This window comes from Vicia villosa, linkage group LG1 (genome assembly GCF_029867415.1).
Source record: "Vicia villosa cultivar HV-30 ecotype Madison, WI linkage group LG1, Vvil1.0, whole genome shotgun sequence".
NCBI lineage: Eukaryota > Viridiplantae > Streptophyta > Magnoliopsida > Fabales > Fabaceae > Vicia > Vicia villosa.
This window is the reverse complement of record NC_081180.1, coordinates 234,256,268-234,282,405: the sequence shown is the minus strand read 5'-3', so window position 1 is coordinate 234,282,405 and position 26,138 is coordinate 234,256,268. Positions and strand designations below refer to the sequence as shown.

The 26,138-nt window shown below is 36.0% G+C and overlaps 1 protein-coding gene across 1 annotated transcript; it reads right to left on the bottom strand.

The window, feature by feature from the left end:
* Positions 1-262: 262 nt before the first annotated feature.
* On the bottom strand, positions 263-24,602 carry LOC131644973 (mediator of RNA polymerase II transcription subunit 16-like). The gene is made up of 16 exons (XM_058915607.1): positions 24,124-24,602; positions 23,955-24,023; positions 21,797-21,885; positions 20,809-20,921; positions 20,284-20,385; positions 19,338-19,428; positions 9,486-10,079; positions 8,180-8,798; positions 7,967-8,046; positions 7,630-7,712; positions 4,869-5,105; positions 4,175-4,346; positions 2,962-3,473; positions 2,637-2,813; positions 1,840-2,214; positions 263-1,321 (listed from the first exon to the last, which is right to left on the bottom strand). The coding sequence occupies exons 1-16, from the start codon at positions 24,408-24,410 to the stop codon at positions 1,175-1,177; spliced, it is 3,747 nt and encodes a 1,248-aa protein (XP_058771590.1). The 5' UTR covers positions 24,411-24,602; the 3' UTR covers positions 263-1,174.
* Positions 24,603-26,138: the final 1,536 nt, after the last annotated feature.

The window sequence follows — 26,138 nt, the reverse complement described above, 5'->3', positions numbered from 1 at the left end:
CCTAACAAGTGGTGTAAAACTCTTATTATGCAAGAGACACTAATGGCAGAAAAAGCACATCAACCATCAAGTTTTTGAAGAATCCTATAATACATGGCAAATACAAGCATATTGATGTCAGATTCTACTTCCTAAGGGATCTCACAAGAGATGGAAGGGTAGAAGTGTCCCATTGCATATTCGAAAGGCAACTTGTAAATGTGATGACCAAACCTCGGAAGCTAGAATCATTGTGCATATTGAGATCAAGACTTGTGGTGTGTGACTCGATTGAGATTAAATAGTTTTCTATTTTGATTGTATTTGTTAATTGTATGTTTAATCTGAACATTTCTATAGAGTTTGATGTAAAAATTCCTTTTTAATTTCAGCTTATACAATTTCTTGTGCCTTTATAATGTTGGAGTATATCTTCTAACATTGGTGTTGTTGCATGGTCAATTATATATTGCAATAAAAATTAATTGTTTCAAAAGAAAGGTTGAAGATATTGATGATACAAATGTAACTTCAAATGTAATATGCGTAATTTATAATAGATAATGTTGACAATAATTTATATAATATTTAGTTTTTCTATTGTCATGTTTACTAAATTTTACATAAGTGATCTTGATTATAATTTAAAAATTTAGAAACCTAAGTTGAGATACTTGCATGTTTTAAGGTCTATAAATAAATAACTCAAGCATTTTATCCAAAAATTGTTTTATCTTCATAAACCTTGCAGTACATAAGAGACATACACAACTCTTCCTTCCACTCATCATTTGTTCTATGAAGTAAACCACCTTCACTTGCAACATCAAAGTGTTATGAAGAGTTTAATGGCAATGAAATGTCTTGATGACAACTAGAGCTAGTTTTTTTCTTTGCTCCAACAACAGTGACTGCATAAAACACAACACTTCTCACTGTCAGGTAAATCTACACCTCTTCTTCCCTGTACAATTCGAGTCGGCATTTTATTTTCATTCAGTTTCTTTCTATACTTAACCACAATCACGAGTTTCTTCCCTCAAACAAGAAGAAACTCGTGTCTATATCTCTTCCCTGTACAATTCTAATTGCTTCTTTTTTATCTATATTTAGTTTCTTCAGTTAACCACAATCATGTGTTTATTCCCTCAACCAAGAAGAAACTAACATGGTGACAATTTTGTAATGAAGCCAGCTATACAACTCGAGTCCATCTTCCGCCACACATTGGACAGCCATACGCCCAGCGGCTCACCCACCAACTCTTGAGGTCATCTTGACTAGGAAGGTTGGTGGAAGATGAGGAAGCAAAAGCAGAAGTCTGCCGCAAACATCTTATGCACTGCACCATACAGCAGTTAAAAGAAGAATCAGAAAAAGAAGCAGATCTATTATATTATCCCGTAAGTAACAATACACAATGGTGGTGGTGGGGGGTAGTGTTTCTATTGCATATGAGTGTCTATATATGTGAATGTAGACATGTCGAAGAACGAAAATAGAATAATATCCAATTGGAGGCAGAAAGAAGAATAAGAAGTGTCTTTTCAGTAATTTTCAAGCATCATCAATAGAATAACTTTATTTACAAATTTGATCTTGGTTGAACACATTAACAATTTTGACAAAACTAAAGTTTTCAGTTAACATCAAAGCTTCCGTCGGTTGGTACTTAGCAATATATCTTCTATCTATTGGTAGGGATATATACTGAGAGAAAAATGCACTGGCTATATTAGAGATTAACGGAAAATCTTGGACGGTACTTAATAACAACCAAAAAGCACTTGTTAGTTAATATGCGTACACACTGACTAGAAAAACAAAAATGAAAAAACTGTACAAGACTTTCTTTCATACCTTGTACCAGACCCCTTCAAGGCCAGTCTTCCATGATGCAGTAACAACATCTCTTCGAGATCCCATAATACCAAGATAAGCTCCCAGACTCTCTGAAGTGTTCAACCCAAAAGCTGCATCTCGTTCAATCATCCTGCGCTTCCTTGGCAACAAGCCATTGGCTTCATAATGGATATCATTGTTTTCCAATGAACTGGAATCAAATGGATACAAACTAACTAGTCTTGGTGCATCATTTGCATCATCCTCATCATCTAGATCAGTCCAAGGCCCACCAAACGAATTCTGTCGGTACCACTCTTCTGCTGGAGGATTGAGATCTAGCTCGCGTAGTAGAAGACCACCGGCATCTGCACTTCTAGGGCGAGGCATGTTCTGCATAGCCATTTTTTATTTAATTTTGGGGCAGGCGTCACTCTTAGGAAATTTAGCCACTCAGTCCAAGGAAAGAAACAGATCTTAATTCACCCAAATGAAATAAAACAAACAAAAACATGTATTTTATCAAGAGTTCAATATTCATACATTTTAACTGTTCCTAAGTAATCTAAAACAGTATGCTTTATCATTAATTGAAAAACAACATGCTAGTTAAAGAAAGACAACCGAGCCCCTTACCAACCCTATTTCATTCATTTCTATCATTCTTACATCATATTTTCAATTCATGAATTGAGTGGCATATTAACCTAGTGGAAATAATACATCATGCTTGTGAAAGAAAACCCATAACTAGTTCCATACTTCCATTTGTTTACCAGACACACTAACTTTGAAATGAGAAAACAGAAAATTACCTGCATATGTGGGCCAATGGATGCTTCCAGAATATCTGGCAGTACAGTGTAGTTCCCATCAATATAATGCAGCCGAACCTGAATGTTGCTACTCCCCACTTGAGAAACTGGCAAGGGGTGCTGCAGACTAGAAGTTCGGCGACAAAGGTCCATAACTACTAGAAAAAGAACCTTGACCTGCATTACAAGTGCTTTAAAACCTCAAGTGAAACTAACAGTTCAACTGTTGTAAGCAAAGGAATAAATTGCCATGGTTTCCAAACATTTATGTCAGTCACAAATAACAAAAATAAGATATTTTAGACAAGTTGTAACAAAGTTATACCTCTTCAAAAGTATACCCCTGACCTGCATTTCCAGTACCAAATCTCAAACGCCCTAGATACTGTTCTTCACCCCCTCTTGACCTAGGCCCAAGCAGAACTCGCCCTGTCTGACTGTCATCTGACCTACCCACACTTGACACCGGTTTTGCAATCTCCTCCACCTTGTCAGGAACAGAAGCATTAGGTTGAGGCTTTTGTGTATTGTTATCGGCAGTTCTCTTCGCACCACTCATATAGCGGGGAAGTTGTGATCGTCGAAAGAAAAAGCAAAAGAGCAAAAGTTGGCATAATCTATGAAGGAAATGACAGTCCCCCATAAGTCGAACTGCGGGTGTTCCAGAAAAAGTTTCTCCATTCATGCTTATTGGCATAAAGGACGAAGGACCGCTGATGGGGGGATTAGGAGTCGGATTGGATACTCCAGAAGTGTTGCTAATCTTGGCAATAGCCCCTTGCACTAAATCTTTCATCTCTGTGCTTCCACTAGAACTGGTGGTCCCATTTTCACCTCCTGGACAGTGTTATTTTTGCCTTTATTTGATACGTAAAATAAAAAATAATGCTGATACTCAAGGAAATTAAAATATTCAATGTAAATAAATTTTATTCACAATGAAAAGCAAAAGGCCCAAAACTTTGCTTCTAGATAGATTCAATACATTTATACAATTTATCAATCAAAATCTAACAAACTACACAAAAAGAACAATCAAAGCCTTTTTTCAGTTATATGGATTCTGTTAGAATTCTTATTTTTTCATGAATGTAATGAGAGAATTCTCAATTGAATTCTATAAATTTCTATTTTTGCATTTCTTAATTTTGATTACAAAGGATTGAGATCTATTTATAGAACCAAGGATCTCAACTGAGTTAGTTACAAGTCTCCTAAAGTCTAGGGATTAGTTTCCTAATCCTAAAATCTAGGGAATAGTTTCCTAGATTTTAGGAGTTAGTTAGGGACAGTTAGATAGACTATAGTACTGAGCAGCTAGTGCACAGTATTTACAAAGTGGACTGGTTAATACCAGTTCCTTTAATAGGATCAAACTACACATCATCAATCAAATAATGCCAAAGTGTGCTACTAAGAATCATCTCTGCTGCTGATCGACCATTAAATTCAAATCGTTCTTAATGGTTTAACTTAGTTTTCTATTGTAAGAAATATCTATTAATAATAAACAATATATCATATTGTTGCAGACCTACCCTGACTTGTTGCAGGAGCTGTTGAATTTTGGGCAGGACCAGTGACCTTATTCCGGTTGCTTCCAGTCCCCACAGTCACACCATGACTAGCCAGTGTATGACAATAACTTGCATACCGCCGCAACCGTGTGATAAAATGTGAAGCCAGATCAAGAACTGAATCAACATAGGCCTACATAATATCGAAACAATTATGAGATTTATATACATATAATAGGTAGGTAGGTATATTTATCTACATGATGTATTAAATATGCAACAACATAAGTTCTTTTACATGTACCATGATGTTAGGACATCTAGGCATATTCTACAAGAAAGTGGGTCCATGAGGGAGAAAATGGAAGTTTGTTAGTGAGGTGGCTTGTGGGATATGAGATTCTGTTAGAGGGGCATTATACATACACGAGTAGGAGGGTGTAAGGGCATTGATAAATATTGCTAGAGTTGGTCCGGAGAGTTTTCTCCCTGGTTATGAGCTTTGCTCTGGAATAGGAGTAAGACTCCTCTGGTTTATCGCTTGCATTGTTTTATTTACCATTGTAGAGCCTTTGAGCTCCTTTTTCAGTCAATAATAAACAATTGTTTTCCTCTTTGGATTTCTGGGTTCAACAGCTATAAACCATGCAGTTAGCAACTGTCAACTGCTGCAGCAGAAAATTGTGCCAAAATAACTGTAAACAAACAAACAAACCTGAATACATGGAATTAGTGCAGGTTCAACAGCTACTGCTTTGGGACCAATACTGGATAATGCCTCAGCAGATACCTGCCATGGATCAGGCACTAAAGCTGAAGGGTCATTTAAAGCAGACTCAATTCCCTTTCCGAGCATATCCAACAATAACCTAGCTTGCATATCCAGAACCACTGCCCTGACCTCTTGAGCATTTGATCCTTCAAGTAGCCTACACTTTATTCGGTCTAGACTCTGCAATCATACAAAACATGGTTGTGTGTTAAGCCCTGAAAGCAGCATCAATAAGCCATTTCCATAAGCATTAAGACACTACAGCAATAAACCAGAAAGCTAAAATGTAAAGTTAATATTTAACAATATAACGAGACATTGTGATTGTTGAAATATATATGAAAGCCATAGAAAGGGGTTGGTGAAACTTTATTTGTCCCTCAGAGATTAAAGTGTCACCATATTAAGACCCTTTTACTTCTTGGTTTCCTACTTTCATTTCCACCAAAAAGAATAAACCTTATAGACGATACATTCTAGAAACTTTTGAAAATGGGTTTTTAAAAAAAGATCCAACAACCAAACCTTATCCATTTAAGTGGGGTCGGTTACATTGACCAAATTCTGCCATAATGTTCTATCTAATACCATGTTTCTATCCAATTCGATAATTTAAAAAATGCCGATAACATGTTTTTTCAGTGTTTTAAAAAACGCAATCTCCTTTCATCATCTCTCTACCATAATTATTCACTTCAGTAGCCTTTTCATCCATGGCCTAATAAAATGAAAATTGAAAATACTTTTAGAATGCAAACAGGCCCTATGTTCTTCAAAAGACTACTCATTAAATTAGACATTCAAAGATCTAAAAATGTCACAAAGTTAGCCATTTTACTTCAGCCATTTAGCTTTTGTATGGATAAATCTCGAAACAAATGTGCATCTTTGAAGGACCAATGTGATGAAATTTTTTGGAGGACTGAAATGGTGACACTATAATGTTTGACAGACTAATTTAGTAATAAAAATCTAATTTGACAAAAACCTAATCTTTGGAGGACCAATTGAGGTTTTAGTAGTGTTATGTTAGTAGACCTCCAATTACTAATGTGTATGTTAGGCGTAGGCCCAAAGGCCAAGTAAGTTAGGCCCAAATGATTTAGTTAGATGTCAAGTATATAAGTAGAATAAAGAATGAGAAAGGCTATCATTCAGTTTGTATTTGGTTGGGTTGGTTTGGGAGAGACTAGGCTCTCTAATCCTAGAGGTTATTTACAGTTAATTGTGTAAGTATATCTGCTGTTGCAGTTTGTAACTGCTACTGCAGGAAGTTATTTCCTGTATAACTGCCATAAAGTACTCTAATGGTGTGTATTATTATTCCCTTAATTGTCAATACTATTCAGAATCTATCATTGGTATCATAGACAACGATCCTTGGCACTAGTTTATGGTCCACACGCGCCGCCAAATGGAAGCAAGATTGGAATTTTTGGAAAGGGCATATGAAGGTTTTGTTGCAACCAGAGAAGAGATTCATGAGTTGCGCAATCTGATGGAAACTGAAAAATATGAATCGCAGCGCCGAATTGATGAACTACTCGAAACTGTCCGCGGTCTCACTATCCGAAATGACAACATAGGTAATGGTACCCCTGTATTTGGACAGAATCTCCGCAACCATGATGACAAATGGAGAAAACTTACAATTCCCATTTTCGAGGGTGAAGACGCTTTTGGGTGGATTAATCGTGTTGAACGCTACTTTGATTTAAGGGGTGTAACTGACGAGGAAAAGGTACAGGCTGCCATGATAGCAATGGAAGGAAAAGCACTCACTTGGTATCAATGGTGGGAATTTTGTTCCCCCTCACCATCTTGGGATGATTTCAAGGCTGGTTTGATCAAACGGTTTCAACCGTCAATGCTACAAAGTCCCTATGAACTGCTCCTCAGCCTTAAGCAAATGGGATCGGTGGAAGAGTATCGGGACAAGTTTGAATTGTATGCTGGCCCACTTAGAAGTGTAGAACCAGATTATCTTAAAGGGATTTTTCTCAATGGAACCTCAAAATCTCATGGCTGTCCGTACTAATGCTGCCAACGTTGTGGAGGTGCTTATTCAATGGAAGGACTTACCAGCATTTGAAGCAACATGGGAAGCTTTTGAGGTCATCAACCAACAATTTCCTGATTTTCACCTTGAGGACAAGGTGAAACTTTTGGAGGGGAGTATTGTTAGTAGACCTCCAATTACTAATGTGTATGTTAGGCGTAGGCCCAAAGGCCAAGTAAGTTAGGCCCAAATGATTTAGTTAGATGTCAAGTATATAAGTAGAATAAAGAATGAGAAAGGCTATCATTCAGTTTGTATTTGGTTGGGTTGGTTTGGGAGAGACTAGGCTCTCTAATCCTAGAGGTTATTTACAGTTAATTGTGTAAGTAGATCTGCTGTTGCAGTTTGTAACTGCTACTGCAGGAAGTTATTCCCTGTATAACTGCTATAAAGTACTCTAATGGTGTGTATTATTATTCCCTTAATTGTCAATACTATTCAGAATCTATCATGTTATGAAATGAAAATGCTACTGACAAGCATTTGCTACAGGATACATATTCCAACTAATATTATATTCATAAAAAACTATCAACAACTTCATAAATACATGCGAAACAACAGAAAATAATAAAACACAGCCTGGAGTTAAAGACAGAGATATATAACTAAGCAAGCTAATGGTGATAGTTTATGGAAATATACATGACAATACTGTTGTCTGTGCTGAGCAGTAGGAAGGGAATGGAAATCCGCATCTAAGACTGCAATAACACTGTTAAGTGAAACTGAAACCAAATGAAATAAAAACCTCATTAGCATACAGAATCAGTTGACAGTAGCAATTATGCAGCCACAATATAGAGTGCATGAAATAGACTAAATTGTAATGTCCATTCATTCTGATTTTTTGGCACAAATTTCAAGTGAAATAAAAAACACTGTAGCAAGACTAAATAGTTAGCAACTCTAATTTTCCAGGCACAAACACCAATAAAACACAAAAAATAGTAGCAAGACTTAACAATTTCAGTATCCTTACCAATACCATCCTCAGCAGCACTTTGTGCACAACCAACAGCATCCCACCAATCAATTCCAACCAAAAGGCTCCACCAGAACCTGCTTTTCCAAACAGATGTTAGAAGAGAAATAAACCGTTGTCCAAAAAACACAAATCACAACTTTCAGTAAATTTATGGGCATATTAAGAAAGAATGAACATGCTGCATCCTAAAGCATTTTAAGCAATCACCTTTCAGCAATTTCACATTCCCAAGTTGAAGAGTTTGCTTTCACTTGACCAATTGGAATAGCAGGAGGAAGAACCCGGATTATTTTCAATATGGTCTGACCCTTGCTTGTGTCATGCCATACAGAAGCTGAACAACAGCTTGTTGCAGAAAAAGCAGGAGCAGCAATTGCAGCTCCAACATCAATCTGATAGTTGGCTAAAGGTGCAAAATTTAAGCTAGAAAAAATGTGGACTCCGCCCCGAAGAAAAGCAATAGCCATTTCACCACCCTGAGCTGAGTAAACAACTCGTGAGAGTGCCCTAATATCAGTTGGAAGATCAAAAGCATTGACCTTTTCCCCTTTTGACTTATCAAAACCAGACTCAGATGCCTTTTGAACATTAGCATTCATTCCGACTGGAGGTGTTTGATGATTCTTGATATCATTTGTTTGTGGAATACTCATATCCACTTTGCATTGCCAAACATCTTGCATAGGAGGCTTTCCATCAATACTTGAAGTAGGGTTTTCAAATATTGGATGGAAGACAACAGGCTGCAACGATGATTCCCAGCGTTGCACTCTCCACCCTGTGATTGATGGTCCCTCATCTAGGTCAAAAGGGGACATGTACTGCCCTGCAGAGATAATGCTCAATGATCAGTGCACAAGAAACCCCAGGCAAAAAATTCCGACGAACATGAATCACAGGCAGTATCATTACAATATGTAGAAGGCTAGATAAGTGCATGGGTCCTACTGATATATCACTCAAGTTGGTCTCAAAAGGAATGCCAGGTTGCACTAGGATGATATTCCAAGAGCAGAAACACCAGTAGTGAGAGGGAATATGTCACATAGTATCATTTGATATTCAAATTTTGTATCCTGTATTGAGGATACTGAAGCCCTATTGCTTCGTAGCTGATTAATTTTATTCAAAGGAGAAGTAGTTTTGATGATCAATTTGCTGGTTTCATATAAAAAGACGTACAGAAAAATATAGACATCTCAGGCTTTAATTAAAAATTAGTCGCGATCTTTTACTGGATATCATTTTATTCAGATTAGCGCTATTTGGGTTTTTAGCATTACATCTTCTCTGTAATTTAATGGTTCATCAATTGATTAAGTGAAAATAATAGGTTTACACATAAATGGTTTTAAAATCTTAAACAGCTTAACAAAATATGGGAAAAATAAGGCTTCACAGATCTTAGTGTCATTCAATAGGAATCACGTATAAATACTGGTAAGATAATGAGGAACGTAAATAATAATGTACAGATAATATAATGAAATTGAGGGGGGGATTAAGTGCATACCCTCAACTATCACAACAGCTAACACAGAACCGCCATGAATCGGATCAAAGGCTACTGCTGATATACCAGAACCCCATGCAGGGGTTGCTGCAGATTTAGCTGCCGCTTCAGGACTCATATATGCTGAAAAATTTGAAACTGGTGAGCAGTAAAGTCGTATAGATTCACTAAGGTTTTGGTTTGTTTGGTTTTTCCCTTTTTTTTCTTCAGATAACAGATAATCTTGCCAACTAAATAAATATGCAGCTAAAGGTGCAAAACCACTCCAGTTGGGTGGGCTACGAGGTGGGACACCATTATTAATACTTGTCTTTGGAGTTAATAGGAAACCACTTCCAGACCCAGGCATAACCTCCCATACAACAATGGTAGATGGATTGACAAATGGCACAGCGGCTACATGCATAATACCACTTTCTGTAATGATAGCATCACCAGCCACAATGCCTCTGGGCCCACAACCCAATTGTCCTTTTCTAGTGGAAAACCATTTGGGTGATGTTGCATTCTGACTAGGAGGCCATTGTGACCAATGAAGTTGAACTAAGCCTGATGAGAGTACAGAACAGACACAGAAAAAATTGGGCCATCTAGCTGAAATCAAAACAACTATGTGTTAAACACACAAGCATCTTACAATTTAATACATAGTTCTGCACTATTAATTAAAACAGAAAAGGCGAACTTATAAATAAATGATCAAGCAAATAACACAAAAAGCAGTCATACATGTGAATACAAGATTACACTCAAAGAGGTTTTTGATTTATGGCAAACTCAAATGAGCATTCAAACAACAAGGAGGAATCAGAAAAGCAAAGCATTTGATCACTCATGAAAGCACAAGGTGATCCATTATGTATATAAGTCGACTCAACACAAGCGGGACATGAAAAATGCAGAAAATCAGCAGTTAGGTCGACCTACTGTCAACCTAGGTCGACCTAAAATGAAGGAAAATCCATATACCTCTGCTAGGTCGACTCACAGACCATTTAGGTCGACTCAAAATGAAGAAATCTTCACATCAGTCTGCTAGGTCGACCTACATGGCAACTAGGTCGACCTAATCTGTGAAAATGTCCCCAGAATGCATCAGAAGAGGATTCTGGTCGACCTACTCCTTCAACAGGTCGACCTAACTGGGAGAAAAATTCTGCAAGCTCTGTTAGGTCGACCTAAGCACTACAAGTGGTCGACCTAACTGATCAAGAAAGTTCAAAAATCAGTTTTTCTTGGTTCTAACTGTTATGCAATCATATATATTGTGCAAGGGTAATTATTCAAGCAACACCAACGACTGAAAGATACACAAACGCTTCTCATCTTCGTTCTTCATCATCTCCAACACAATTACACATAATCATTCTTGCGTTGCGGGTTAGTGATGAGTTCGATAACGTCCATGGAACGGAATTGAAGATTCCTAGTGGGTGAAGGTTTGTGGGGTTTGTTGGTGAATAAAATCTGCGGGTTTTGTCCTCCACGACGGGTGGTTCTTGGGGGTTTTTATCAAGAGGCGTTCATTGAGGATTCGGCTGAGTGTAACGATTGAGGAACGGGGAGTTCAAGGAATCAAGACACTGCAGAAGGGAATCAAAGTGAAGCTCTTGGATAACCTTGATCTGGCTCAAGATTAAGGGGGAAGAAGATTCAAAGGATCGACATAATTGGTTTATCGTTTATCGCTTTGTTATCTTCTTTGTATATACTACTTTCAACATTAATGAAAGATTACCCAATTTCAATTTGGAATTGGGGGCAGACGTAGTCGTAGCGAGGACGATCGACGAACTGCCTAAACAAATATCGTGTTCTTGTCGCTTTTACTTTCTCTTTTACTTTCTGTTCATAATTGGTTATAAGTGCAAAATTGATCAACGATTCGAGTGTTAAAATTGTGAATTAAAGTTCTGCACAAACATCACAATTCACCACAACTTGAATCACTATCAATTTGAACCTATCACCAAGTGTTTGTGTTTTTGCTTAATCCAATCTTACTGCATTGCAAATCAAAGTTGTCAATCTAGAAGTTAATTGGATTTCAGTTGTTAAACGTATTGGTTAGCTATCATATTACTTCACCATCAATTCCACTTACTATTTGGTTTTGAAACACATACGACCTTTGCAATAGCGGTCCAGAATAGACGCAAGTCGATTCAGAACCGCTTTCGCTCAAGTCTGTAGAAAAATCTGTAAAAACTTAGTGAGATCTATTCACCCCCCCCTCTAGATCTATAGGCCAGCGTCTAACAAGTGGCATCAAGAGCTCTGGTTTATTCCGTGCTACGTGAAACACTTATTGGAAAGATGGCTTCTGGACCTAAAGGGGCTCATAATAGAGCTCCAGTTTTCAACGGAGAAAACTACGGCTATTGGAAGGATTGTATGTGTGTCCATATCAATGCAATTGATAGGAACATCTGGACAGCTATTGTCAATGGTCCATTTCAGATCACTATGACAAATGCAGCTGGTGCAGTTGTTCCAAAACCAGAAGATACTTGGAATGCTGAAGATGAAAAGAAATATGCATACGATTGGAAAGCGAGAAACATTCTAATCTCAGCTCTAGGAGTTGATGAATACTATCGCGTTTCCCATTGTAGATCAGCTAAAGCTATGTGGGACACATTGCAAGTTGCCCACGAGGGAACGGATGATGTCAAACTAGCTAGGATCAATACGTTAACTCAAGAGTTCGAACTTTTCCACATGGAAGATGGTGAAACCATCGAAAGCATGCAGAAAAGATTCGTTCACCTGAAAAATCGATTAAACTCTCTTGATAGACCTGTTTCCAATGCAGTTGCTACTAACAAAATCTTAAGGTGTTTGAACAGGGAATGGCAGCCCAAAGTTACAGCAATTAAGGAAGCAAATGATCTCAACACTTTAGACATTACCACTCTCTTTGGTAAACTAGAGGAACATGAACAGCATCTTAAATGCCTTGACATGCATGAGAAGAGGACAAAGAAAGAAAAGAACATGGAGAAAGAGGTAGAGAAGAAGTCAATAGCTCTAAAAGCTTCGAGCTCCAAGACCTCAAAACGAGAGCCAAAGGATAGTGACACAAGTGATGACGAAGACTCCGATGATGAGGAAATGGGACTGTTTGTGCGAAGATACAACAAATATCTAAAGAAAAATGGAGCAAAACATTCCGACAAAGGATTGATCAACTATAGAAAGCAATCAAACATGTTCAAACAAGATGACGACAACAAAGGAAAGATCAAAGGTCTTTGCTTCAATTGTGGGAAAGCCGGTCACTACAAACCGGATTGTCCATACCTTAAGAAAGAAAAGGAGAAGAACCAAAGCAAAGGTCATAACAAATCTAAAAGAGCTTACATAGCATGGGAAAGTGATTCATCTAGTGAAAGCTCGTCAAGCGATGAAGAAGAATCAGCAAACCTATGTCTCATGGCTCATCAAAACAAGAAAAAGAAAGCTGTAAGTCATCTTAAACCTGAACTCGTAGATAAGGTATCTCATTCTCAACTAAAACTTGCTTTTGAAGAATTACATAGAGATGCAATTAAAGCTTTCAAACTTTTGGCCTCAAATAAGAAAATATTTTCATACCTTGAATCAAAAGTTGAGAAAACCGAAAGGGATATGGAAGCTTTAAAACAATCTATGCTAGACATTCAAAAGGACAAAGTTGAATTAGATCCTACATCATGGTTTGGTTGTGAGACATGTCACATTTGGCAAAAAGAAGTAAGAGATCTAAAAGCCAAGTTAGACAAGGCTCTACAACCAAAAGTGACTTTTGCGGTTGATCCAAACAAGTTCAAAAGATCGTATACTCCTTTATATAGTAAATACACTTTTGTACCAAAAGTATCAACTAGCAAAACTCCATATTCTCATCATATTACCTGTCATTATTGTTGCAAAAAGGGACATACCATTGAAAAATGCAAATTTAGGAGAATTTTAGTTCCTAAAGGAGTATTTCAATGGTTGCCTAAGTGCAACAAATTGTGTACTCACTACCAAGGACCCAATGAAAATTGGGGACCTCCCTCTTTAAATTAATCTTGCAGGAAAAGTGTCTTGACATTGCCGAAAGGTTGTGGTTCCTTGATAGCGGATGTTCAAGACACATGACTGGAGACCTATCTCTTTTCGTTGAGTTTCAAGCAAAGAAAAAGGGGTATGTCACCTATGGAGATAACAATCGTGGAGCCATACTTGGTAAAGGAAGTGTTGGTAACCCTTCTACCACTACTATAACTGATGTGCTGCTAGTAGAAGGTCTTAAACATAATCTTTTAAGTATAAGTCAATTGTGCGACAAAGATTTTAAAGTAATGTTTACAAATTCTGGATGTACAATAGAACATACTAAGAAAAGAGACATTATGTTTAAGGGCTTAAGAGTAAACAACATCTACATGCTAAACTTGGATGAGGTATCTAAGTCTAGTACCAAATGTCTAGTTGCTCTAGGCGATGACTCATGGCTTTGGCATAGACGTCTCGCCCACATAAATTTTGACTTACTAAATAAAGTTGTCTCAAAAGATTTAGTAATCGGCTTACCCAAAATGAATTTTTCAAAAGATCATCTATGTGATGCTTGTCAAAAGGGAAAACAAACAAAAATCTCTTTTAAATCAAAGAACGTGGTTTCAACATCACGCCCTCTTGAACTACTTCACATGGATCTCTTTGGCCCTTCAAGGACTAAAAGCATAGGTGGAAACACCTATGGTTTTGTCATTGTCGATGATTACTCGAGATTTTGTTGGACAATCTTTTTACCTAGTAAGGATCAAACTTTTCCAGCCTTTACACAATTTGCAAGATTATGTCAAAACAAAATGAACAACAAAATAGTTGCAATTCGAAGTGATCACGGTGGAGAATTTGAAAACGTTTCTTTTGAAAAATACTGTGATAAACATGGAATTGAGCATAACTTTTCAGCTCCTAGAACACCTCAACAAAACGGAGTAGTTGAACGTAAAAATCGTGTTCTAGAGGAGCTGGCAAGAACAATGCTGAATGAGGGTAATCTACCAAAGTATTTCTGGGCTGACGCAATTAGTACAGCATGTTATGTTTTGAATAGGATAACAATACGTCCTATACTGAACAAAACTCCCTATGAATTACTAAAGGGTAGAAAACCAAATGTATCTCATCTCCATGTATTCGGTTGCAAGTGTTTTGTTTTGAACAATGGTAAGGATAATCTTGGCAAATTCGATGCTAAAGCTGATGAGGGCATATTCCTTGGTTACTCACAATCTAGCAAAGCATATCGAATATATAATAAGAGATTACTTATAGTAGAAGAGTCAGTACACGTTTCTTTTGATGAATCTTATGCAAAATATGTCGAGAAAGGTCTTTCATTTAATGGTGCAGGCCCATCCACTGAAGACATTGTCAAGGATAAGGAAGATGAGGATGAGAGTATTGTAAAGAAAGATGCTGAGAGAGAGAAAGATGAGTCTCACAATGAAAATGAAAAAGAAAGCATCTCAAACAATGAAGAACTTCCCAAGGCCTGGACAAACGTGAAAGACCATCCAATTGACAATATAATAGGAGACATCTCAAGGGGCGTTACAACACGCTCAAAGATAAGTAACTTCTGCCATCATTTTGCTTTTGTTTCACAAGTTGAGCCGAAAAACGCTAAGGACGCATTACTTGATGAGCATTGGCTAATGGCCATGCAAGAAGAATTAAACCAATTTAAACGGAATGATGTTTGGGACTTAGTCCCTCATCCGGGAGATCATCAAGTAATAGGCACTAGATGGGTTTTTCGTAACAAACTTGATGAAAACGGTGTTATTACTAGAAACAAAGCTAGATTAGTTGCTCAAGGTTACAATCAAGAGGAAGGTATTGATTATGAAGAGACATACGCTCCTGTAGCACGTCTCGAAGCTATTCGCCTTTTACTTGCTTATGCTTGTTCTAAAGACTTCAAACTATTCCAAATGGATGTTAAGAGTGCCTTTCTAAATGGCTATATAAATGAAGAAGTCTATGTTGCTCAGCCACCCGGCTTTGAGAATTACATGTATCCAACTCATGTTTATAAGCTGAAACGTGCTCTATACGGTCTTAAACAAGCCCCTCGGGCTTGGTACGAACGTTTGAGCAAATTTCTCCTTAGTCAAGGGTACTCTAGGGGTAAAGTTGATACTACTCTCTTTATTAAAAGAAAAGATAAGGATATTCTCTTAGTCCAAATTTATGTAGATGATATTATATTTGGGTCCACTAATGCAAAACTTGTCAAAGACTTTTCTAAGCTTATGCAGAGTGAATTTGAGATGAGTCTCATGGGTGAGCTAAATTTCTTCCTTGGCCTACAAATCAAGCAACTCAGTCATGGAACGTTTGTGAATCAAACTAAATATTGTACGGAGCTGCTCAAAAGATTTGGAATGAGTGAAGCAAAGGAAATTGACACACCTATGGCAACAAATACAAATCTAGACAAAGATGAGAAAGGTAAAGAGGTTGACGTGAAATTATACCGAGGTATGATAGGTTCACTATTGTATCTTACTGCTTCAAGACCAGACATTATGTTTAGTGTGTGTATGTGTGCAAGATATCAATCTTGTCCAAAAGAATCTCACTTGAAAGCTGTCAAAAGAATTCTGCGATACTTACGTGGAACTACTACATATGGCCTATGGTATCCAAAAGGAAATGAGTGTCATTTGGTAGGATTCTCCGATTCAGATTTTGCTGGCTGCAAATCCGATAGAAAAAGCACTAGTGGAACGTGTCATCTATTCTCAAACTCATTAATAAGTTGGCATAGTAAGAAACAAGTATCGGTTGCATTATCCACTGCTGAAGCAGAATATGTAGCTGCTGGAAGCTGCTGTGCACAAATATTATGGCTCAAGCAACAACTTCTTGACTTTGGTATTAAGCTTGATCACATACCTATCATGTGCGACAACACAAGCGCCATAAACTTGAGTAAAAATCCTGTCTTACACTCACGTACCAAACATATTGAAATAAGGCATCACTTTCTACGAGATCATGTAGAGAAAGGAGACGTTACTTTTGAACATGTAGAAAGCAAGAAGCAACTAGCTGACATCTTCACCAAACCGCTAGCAACGGAGCAATATTTCAACATTCGTAGGGAATTAGGGATACTCGATATCTCTAATTTGGGCTAATTACGTTTGTTTTCTCTTAATATTATTTCTTTACTTTATGTATATATCTATTTGTCTTGCTAACAATTTTTTTAGCATAAAGGTAGCTCATCATCAAGCCAGGCGTCATATTGAAAAAGCGGTAACGCAATTGGTGTTCACTTCCAAAAATATTATTGATACTATAATATGCTATCAATTAACACGCTTATAGTGACCTCATGCATAAAAACTGCTCCTGCTCACATATGTGTCTCATTCTACCATTAACTATCTTTTACCTACTATACTATACATGCTAGCATTATTATCTATGGTTCTCTTGTTACTCTTCCATTCTCCTGTTTTCTCTTTTTGATGTTGACAAAGGGGGAGATAGATGCTGAGCGTACGGGGGAGCTTTGTTGAGAGATTGCCTTGGTGAGAGATAGATGCCGGATGTACGGGGGAGCCTTTTGAGTCCTTGTCACTTACTACCAAAGCTTTTGAGTATTGGTTTGCCATCATCAAAAAGGGGGAGTTTGTGAATACAAGATTACACTCAAAGAGGTTTTTGATTTATGGCAAACTCAAATGAGCATTCAAACAACAAGGAGGAATCAGAAAAGCAAAGCATTTGATCACTCATGAAAGCACAAGGTGATCCATTATGTATATAAGTCGACTCAACACAAGCGGGACATGAAAAATGCAGAAAATCAGCAGTTAGGTCGACCTACTGTCAACCTAGGTCGACCTAAAATGAAGGAAAATCCATATACCTCTGCTAGGTCGACTCACAGACCATTTAGGTCGACTCAAAATGAAGAAATCTTCACATCAGTCTGCTAGGTCGACCTACATGGCAACTAGGTCGACCTAATCTGTGAAAATGTCCCCAGAATGCATCAGAAGAGGATTCTGGTCGACCTACTCCTTCAACAGGTCGACCTAACTGGGAGAAAAATTCTGCAAGCTCTGTTAGGTCGACCTAAGCACTACAAGTGGTCGACCTAACTGATCAAGAAAGTTCAAAAATCAGTTTTTCTTGGTTCTAACTGTTATGCAATCATATATATTGTGCAAGGGTAATTATTCAAGCAACACCAACGACTGAAAGATACACAAACGCTTCTCATCTTCGTTCTTCATCATCTCCAACACAATTACACATAATCATTCTTGCGTTGCGGGTTAGTGATGAGTTCGATAACGTCCATGGAACGGAATTGAAGATTCCTAGTGGGTGAAGGTTTGTGGGGTTTGTTGGTGAATAAAATCTGCGGGTTTTGTCCTCCACGACGGGTGGTTCTTGGGGGTTTTTATCAAGAGGCGTTCATTGAGGATTCGGCTGAGTGTAACGATTGAGGAACGGGGAGTTCAAGGAATCAAGACACTGCAGAAGGGAATCAAAGTGAAGCTCTTGGATAACCTTGATCTGGCTCAAGATTAAGGGGGAAGAAGATTCAAAGGATCGACATAATTGGTTTATCGTTTATCGCTTTGTTATCTTCTTTGTATATACTACTTTCAACATTAATGAAAGATTACCCAATTTCAATTTGGAATTGGGGGCAGACGTAGTCGTAGCGAGGACGATCGACGAACTGCCTAAACAAATATCGTGTTCTTGTCGCTTTTACTTTCTCTTTTACTTTCTGTTCATAATTGGTTATAAGTGCAAAATTGATCAACGATTCGAGTGTTAAAATTGTGAATTAAAGTTCTGCACAAACATCACAATTCACCACAACTTGAATCACTATCAATTTGAACCTATCACCAAGTGTTTGTGTTTTTGCTTAATCCAATCTTACTGCATTGCAAATCAAAGTTGTCAATCTAGAAGTTAATTGGATTTCAGTTGTTAAACGTATTGGTTAGCTATCATATTACTTCACCATCAATTCCACTTACTATTTGGTTTTGAAATACATACGACCTTTGCAATAGCGGTCCAGAATAGACGCAAGTCGATTCAGAACCGCTTTCGCTCAAGTCTGTAGAAAAATCTGTAAAAACTTAGTGAGATCTATTCACCCCCCCCCCCTCTAGATCTATAGGCCAGCGTCTAACAATACAAAGAGAGGATAACATAGTTCTAATTTAAGGTTCTGTCCTGAACTACCACCAGCATCATCAACATACAAAATTTGTTTTCGTACCAGTCTGAGAAGGGAGACATTGGATATAATACAGAGAATGGATCAAAAAACTGCAAGTCATGCTAGGATGACAAGTGTTCTGGTAAAGATAAGGCTCCATTTTCGAAGTATTTGGGCTTGATAATTAGGCATCAGCCAGCCACTAAGACAGTTGAGTATCATAAATTCATATTATACAAATCAGATAAAATTGTAAAGAACAGTTAGTTTACTACTTCATCTCAAGTGATCTGTCTTTATGGAGACATTTATCAACAAAAATAAATTCACAAAAACAACATAGAATATTGCTAAAGGCTAATGTGCAACAGAAAATACAGAGAGTAATCAGAAGGGCTGTGTTGTGTCCATGGGTGAGACAGGATAATTCAAAAACAATAAGTAAAATTTAAAAGTGAAACCGTGCAACACTCAAACTCTAGTCCCAATACACAAAGATACACATATCCATACGCCTATATCCCTCTTCTTTCCCGAAATAATAATTTTTGAAACATGGGAAATGGCAATTAGAATAGTAAATGCAAAATAAAATAGACCTGAAGTTTGAGATTGTTGTGAAATAAACTTTTCCTCAAACATTGACTTTGAATTGGCAGGAGCACTTGACTTGGAAGAAAGCCGCCTATACTATTTATCAAAAAAGCAATTAAATCAGTTTTTTTTTTTTTAAAAAAGGTCACATTGAATCGCACAATATCTTTATGTATGTACTCACATGCTTACTAATACTACAGTGCAAATTGTAAGTCAGTGCATCAATGCCCTGACTTCATGATTGAAGGGGAATCAGGGAGATTTTAGGAAACCTACAAAACCTATATACTTCTTTAAAAGTTACAGTTCATTTCAAGGAAAAATAATAGTTTGCCAATTTTCCAATTAAAGAGGTGTCTAAAAAAACCACTTCCCAAGAAATATTTTCTATTTCTCTAATTTTCCTCCAAAAAAATCTATCTCTAAACAACTGAGAATTTTATTTATAGATAGGGATAATAGTTTCACATTAGATGAGATAAGGCCCGAACCTTACAATCCAATTCTGTAAGGTTCATTTGAACCTAACCCAAACCTTAGGTTGATATTTAAGCCAATCCAAAATCCATTAGGTCAAGTGCTATCAAGTTTTTGCTATCGGACCCCCCACCATTTATACCCACGCATCTAACTCAATAGCTTTGGGCGTGAGGGGTTGAGTCAAGTCCCACATCTAATGAGACTAGGCTTGAGTAATTGTTTATAAGTCCGCTCTTCACCTTACAAGCGGTTTTGTAAGGTTAAGTTAAACTCAACCTAAATTCTAAGAGATAGAAAACTTTTTTTGAGACAACTGTATAGTTCGACATATATTTTTTTATTAGAATATACCCAAAAAAATGTATTGTTTATTCAAATAAGTTTCAGGTATAGTTAGACAGATAAAAATCCTCAAAGACAGTAAAATGAAAATTTGAACATAGCATAGAAGAGAAGTTAACTGCATACCGGAGACACCGCTGACAGCCACTTTGTAGCAACTGAAATTTCTTGCCGCCACTCATGCTCACACAGCCAACAGCTAGTGTCAAGTACAAAATTAGCTGGCCCCTGAATGGGAAAGAAACCAACAATAAGAAAAGCATATAGCCACATATGAGTAATGAAGAAACAAGTGAAAAATAAAGATGGGCAAAAGGGGCAGGCACAACACAAGCACTAGGTCAACTACATTAAGCTATCACACATAGCTAAATCACTCATTAAGGGATTTGAAAATTGCATCTCAGTTTACATGAAACTATCATACATAGCTAAATCACTCGTTACAGTATTTTTTTAAATTAAAAATACCCTCAGTTCACAGGAAGCTATGGAGTGTGGGGTAAATTTTAGCAACAAACTCAGTTACAGGCAGCCAGCAACTAAGCAATTAAATCTATGGTCATAGGAAAACCTATAAAGAATACTTAACAATTAAAGCTATGCTAGAAAATTTTGATAGTAGTATCAGCTTAAGTAAAACTGGCTTACTTGAGATGGCTGAGTCCAAATAGTTACCCTCCCATGGAAATTCGCTATCAATAATGCACGGGGACAACAGGCAGGGGACCATTCAATAAACTGGATGGGATCACGAGGAGAATCTACAGAAGGCGTATAGTGCAACTAATCAAATTCCCAAATGTATAAACGCATTTGCCTATTTAGTGAAGCAGTTCAGTTCAGAGACTAAAAGCTCAGGGGAAAATGCCAAGAAAGAACATCAAAATATTATTTTTCATATGATGATCAGTCAATGAAGCAAATCAAAAGAAATATCCCATATTTGATGGCAAGGAGAAATTAACAGATGAGGTAATTGCATATTTGATCTCTGCTACTGTTATACAGGATCTCAATTTCCTCAGTTTTCTGGATTGTATCATTTAGATTCAACTCATCTTATTTCTTATTTTACCAATATTACACATAAAAAATGTCATTTGTCAAACCATTCAACGTAAAACTATTATTATTTATTATTATTATTACTGTTATGATGATGATGATGATTTATCATATATTTTCATCATGAAGATCCTTTGGACTTTTCTTTTAAAATCAATTAAATTGCCCCTCTGGTGGTGAAACAGCAACTTCATAAAGATTTGATTACAACTTCAAAAGGAGTCGATCTGACATCTGATGCTTATAAGCTATCCAGATTAAAATCATCTAAAGGTTTAATTCAAAATACAATTGCCAAAAAATTCTAACAATTAGAAGATTCCTTCTCTGCTATCAACTTGATGCCTTATGCTCAAATATAATATTCCTAAATCCATATTTAGCTTATGTAGGATCACATTGTTGAAAAGCCTCTGATTTATCAGAACCTTGATATTGGTAATGAAATTGAAAAAGACTTTCCAAATTTTGGTATTGTTTACCAAATTTTAATATTGCTGCCAAGTGAAGAATAATATCAAACAAAACCAACCCTTACAGTAAAAGTGAAATAGCCATGACATCAAAGTACCTGCTATGACATTGAATACCGCAGATTCAGTTGGCCTCTCTGGGATCACAATATGCACAGGGATCCAAAATGATGGACTTAGAATTGAGCTATGGAAAAAGGAAAGACTAATAACCATTACAAAATTACCCACATAAACAAACATAAAGAGTATCAGCCGCAAGCCAAAGTAACGGATACAGATGACTGAGTCAATATAACCTCAATGATTTGAACAAACATTAGAAGCAAATTTAATAAACAATATGAATTTGGACATTGTTAAGCTAGCTTTTTTTTTTGCATATGAACAAGTTTTTGTTTTCCACGAACCACGTTCATTCAGATTTCCTTGTAGGCTGTCTAACAAATGAATATATATGCAAAACTAACATATATGTTGCTGTTGATCAGAAATTCTGTCTGCAGCCTACCCTTTAACACAATTTTTAATGAACCATTTGCCATATTACTAGAAATATAAATCAGACAGGACATAACTTAAAGTTGTTTGACATTCATTTGCCTAGAAAGGAGGAAACTAATTAAGAGCAAGAAAAATATAATATAAGATAATCAGAGAAAGAAATCAAAGACACCGTACCAACCACCTGAGATAAGCAAACCAAAAGATACATCCCATAACACCTCTTCCCAGTGCTTTTTCTGGTTTGGATCTTACAATAGGATAGATGTAATTGAGAAAGTTTGAAATATTAACCAATCAAATCTTCTTGAATTCATCCATAAATTGTTAAATGCCTTGGGCCAACGGACCCCCAAAATCATCCTAATCTAGTAAATTAGTTTGCTCTTAAATCTTTCATCAACTATACTTATTCAAACTTTTAGATTTTGCGCCTAACTCAATTAGACAACACTGGCTTGTAAGACAAGAGTTGCTCGAGTCTAATAAACACTACCTTAGTATATCTCTAACAAATAGGGGACTCTCAACACATCACCGCAGAACTGGTCTTCTAAAATGTCGACTAATAATTTAGATTAAACAACATAAATCTTAACACACTCTCTCACATCCAAAACTAAAGATTTGGAGTATGGACAAATGCAGGTGGAATAACAAAATCTATGATAACCTTTGATACTCTGTTCCATTTTACTATATGTCATTTTTTTTACTTTTTACATATACCAAGACAGCTAATAATTGTTGTTACTTTTTAGTCAGTGATTATTTTTTTGTCTATAATACCCTTAACTTTTTGGTAATTTATTTAACTTTTTCTCTCAGTAATAAATAAATAGGGGTAATTTTGACAAAACTACAACCAATACTACTTTGAACTTTGAAATGACACTTAAAAAGAAACGGAAAGAGTATCATCTTAGAGTTTGTGTTGAGTTTAACTTAACTACACAAATCAGACCCAAAACCCTAAGTCAAGTAGAGACTATAGAATTTGACCAGAACACCTTGGTGATCAAAATGACTATTTTACCCTCAGTCCCATAATTTTATTATTTTGACGAATAAGTGGCTTCTAACCAATATTCCAGCTGGGATATTACAACAATCTATGATAACCTTTGATATCATCTTAGAGTTTGTTTGTATTAAGCTTAACTTAACTACACAAAACAGACAAACAAAATGAGGGTTGCCCCTTACTTATCATCACTACTAAAGTCATATACTCATCATATCTCAATTCAACATGAGACTAAAAATCAAAACAAGAAAGACATATTTACAACAAAGCATTTAGCAATATCCAACTATAAAGCACGGACACCCCGAACACGACACCAACACTAATATAATAATATAATGACATCAGTAATAATTTGAAAAATGAATAAATTAAACGTAATCACATATGTCAGTGCCGGTGTCTGACACGAACACGAACACCTATTTTTTCAGAGGAGTCGGTGCTACATAGTAATCCAAAGATAACAGGTCATATATACAACAAAACATTTAGCAATATTCAGCTATGAAACACGGACACCCCGAATACGACACCGATACTAATACAACGACATAGATAATAATTTGAAAAATGAATAAATTAAACGTAATCACATATCTCAGTGTCAGTGTTCGACACAGACACCACAGACACCACCTTTTTTCAGAGGTGTCGGTGCTATATAGATATCAAGAAATATTGAGAAAACATGACCAGTGAGTGGATTTTAAAAACAGACTAACCTTGGATCACTGATACATGCTTCAGAAGCGCAAGCTATAGCATTCAATTTCCCACACCAAGCAACGGCACTGAATAAAAAATATCCATATCAACAGTAGCAGCATTACGATAAGAATCAAACTATTCGTAAATGCAAAATTGAAACAAAGAAAAGAATCGCATGCGAACCTGAAATTGCGACAAACTTGAGGGAAATCCATCTTGTAAAGTGAATAGGCGTCTGGTTGTTCGAGACGAATTTGAAAAACGGTGGCGGGAGTTGGCGAGAACGAGTCTGGTTCGTTTCCGTCTTCTACATTCATCTCCATTGAATCCTTTTCTTTTTCTCGTTCCTGTTCGGGATCGGTAACTGTCACTGTCACTGCTTCTTCGATTTTCTTCTCCGAATCAGTTGAATTGGAATTCGAAACCTCTTCGGTTTCGCGATCGTCTTTTTTCCCGCCAATTTGAACCATGACTCTCGGTAATGAAAGAGAAGAGAGAAGAAGTTGCTGATTGTTGCAATGGCGGAAACAAAAACCGGTGTTGAAGGTGACGGATGAATGAAAAGAGAAAGTTAAGTAGTGATTATTAGACTCTAATTTGTGGGTTTATGGGGAGCTTTGTTGTAATGTGAGTGTTAAATGGTTTAATTGAAATGAACCTAAAGTTTTTTTTTATAGTGAGGGTTTATGGGGAGCTTTGTTGTAATATGAGTGTTAAATGGTTTAATTGAAATGAACCTAAAGTTTTTTTTTACAGTGTGAGCTGATTATAACTGTCAAATTTTTATAACGTTTGATTTTTTTTTTTTTTTGGTATATATCTAAAATACTCCCTCCGTTTTTTATTATAAGTCGTTTTGAAAAAAAAATTGTATTTAAATATAAGTCGTTTTACAATTCTAATGAATAATTAATGTTATTTTCTCTATTATATCCTTAAATATTTATTATTCTCTCTCCTTTCAATTATATAAATTTATCTTCCACACATCATTAATGAAGGATAATTTTGTGAAAACCTTCATAATTTCTCATTTTTATACAACAATTATTATTTTTCTTAAACTGTGTGAAAAGTCTAAAACGACTTATAATAAAAAACGGAGGGAGTATTAGATATAAATAGTTGTCATTGAATTGTAAAAATATTTAGACCGAGATGCATAATAGTTAGTGTTATTTAAAATAAATTTTGACTATTGATAAAATCCAATTTCTTTTTAAACTTTTACCAATTCAGTAGAGCATCCTTCTAGAGACAATTAAACTTTTTTATAAAAATTATGAATACAAAAAACTAGAGGAATATTTTTAATTGGTAATGCAAAAAACTTTAATTATATTTTTTTAATTTTTTTTTTAATTTTAGTTCCTCTTAGTTTGACATTAATTTTTAATTATTTATTTTTGAATTTGTGGAAGAGGATGGAGAATTTGTGTGTATGGTTGAAGATGATGAATTTTTTATTTAATTTTATTTAGTTTTATTTAAATAGAGTAATTCATATTATTATTAATAACATAAATAATAATTTAAATGGTTTTTGATTTAAATTTGGTAGATATAGCTATGACACATTATCACAATCAATGTCATGTCACTAAAAATTGGTCTTAAATTGGAGAAAGACTAAAATCTTAGAATTTTTTTATAGAGAGACTAAAAACTCATTTTAAAATATTTGGACACAAATTAGAAAAAAAAAAATCAAAGTTGTATTTAGCCTAATTAAAAAGGAAGGTCGGTCTCGTTAAGACAATTTAGTTGATAGCTGTGTAGGACATTCGACTGTAACAGTCTGAGTTCAAATTTGCAACATCTCATTCATTCACCTTTAAGGGGTAAAATTCAGACTTTTAGACTACTAAACAAGAAAAAAAATCTTGAATTTAATATTTAGAATTTGTTAAGTATAGTTCTCAAAACTTTGGACCATTGATAAAAACCAATGATATTCTTTTTGAATTTTATCAGAGTCCTCAGCAACTTAATTTTTCTTAGCTAAATGAGTTAACATGTCAGATGGGATCACCATTGGTGGTGTGATCTTCATGACAAGCTTATGGGTTCTATGTTTTTTTATTGTACGCTCTTTCTCCGAGCAAGTAGATGTACCTGTAAAGACATTTTGATGTTAAAGTAATGAAGAGTCAAAGAAAATAATAAATTTTTGAGTGAAATAATGAATGATAATATTT

Bases quoted from the DNA above. Each gene is read 5' to 3' on its own strand.
- LOC131644973 (XM_058915607.1), bottom strand. From the start codon at position 24,410: ATGGTTCAAATTGGCGGGAAAAAAGACGATCGCGAAACCGAAGAGGTT. The intron at 8,799-9,485 runs GTATGCACTTAA...TTATCTCTGCAG, and splicing joins AGCTGTTGTGATAGTTGAGG to GGCAGTACATGTCCCCTTTT. The intron at 2,814-2,961 runs GTATAACTTTGT...CTTGTAATGCAG, and splicing joins AGGGGTATACTTTTGAAGAG to GTCAAGGTTCTTTTTCTAGT.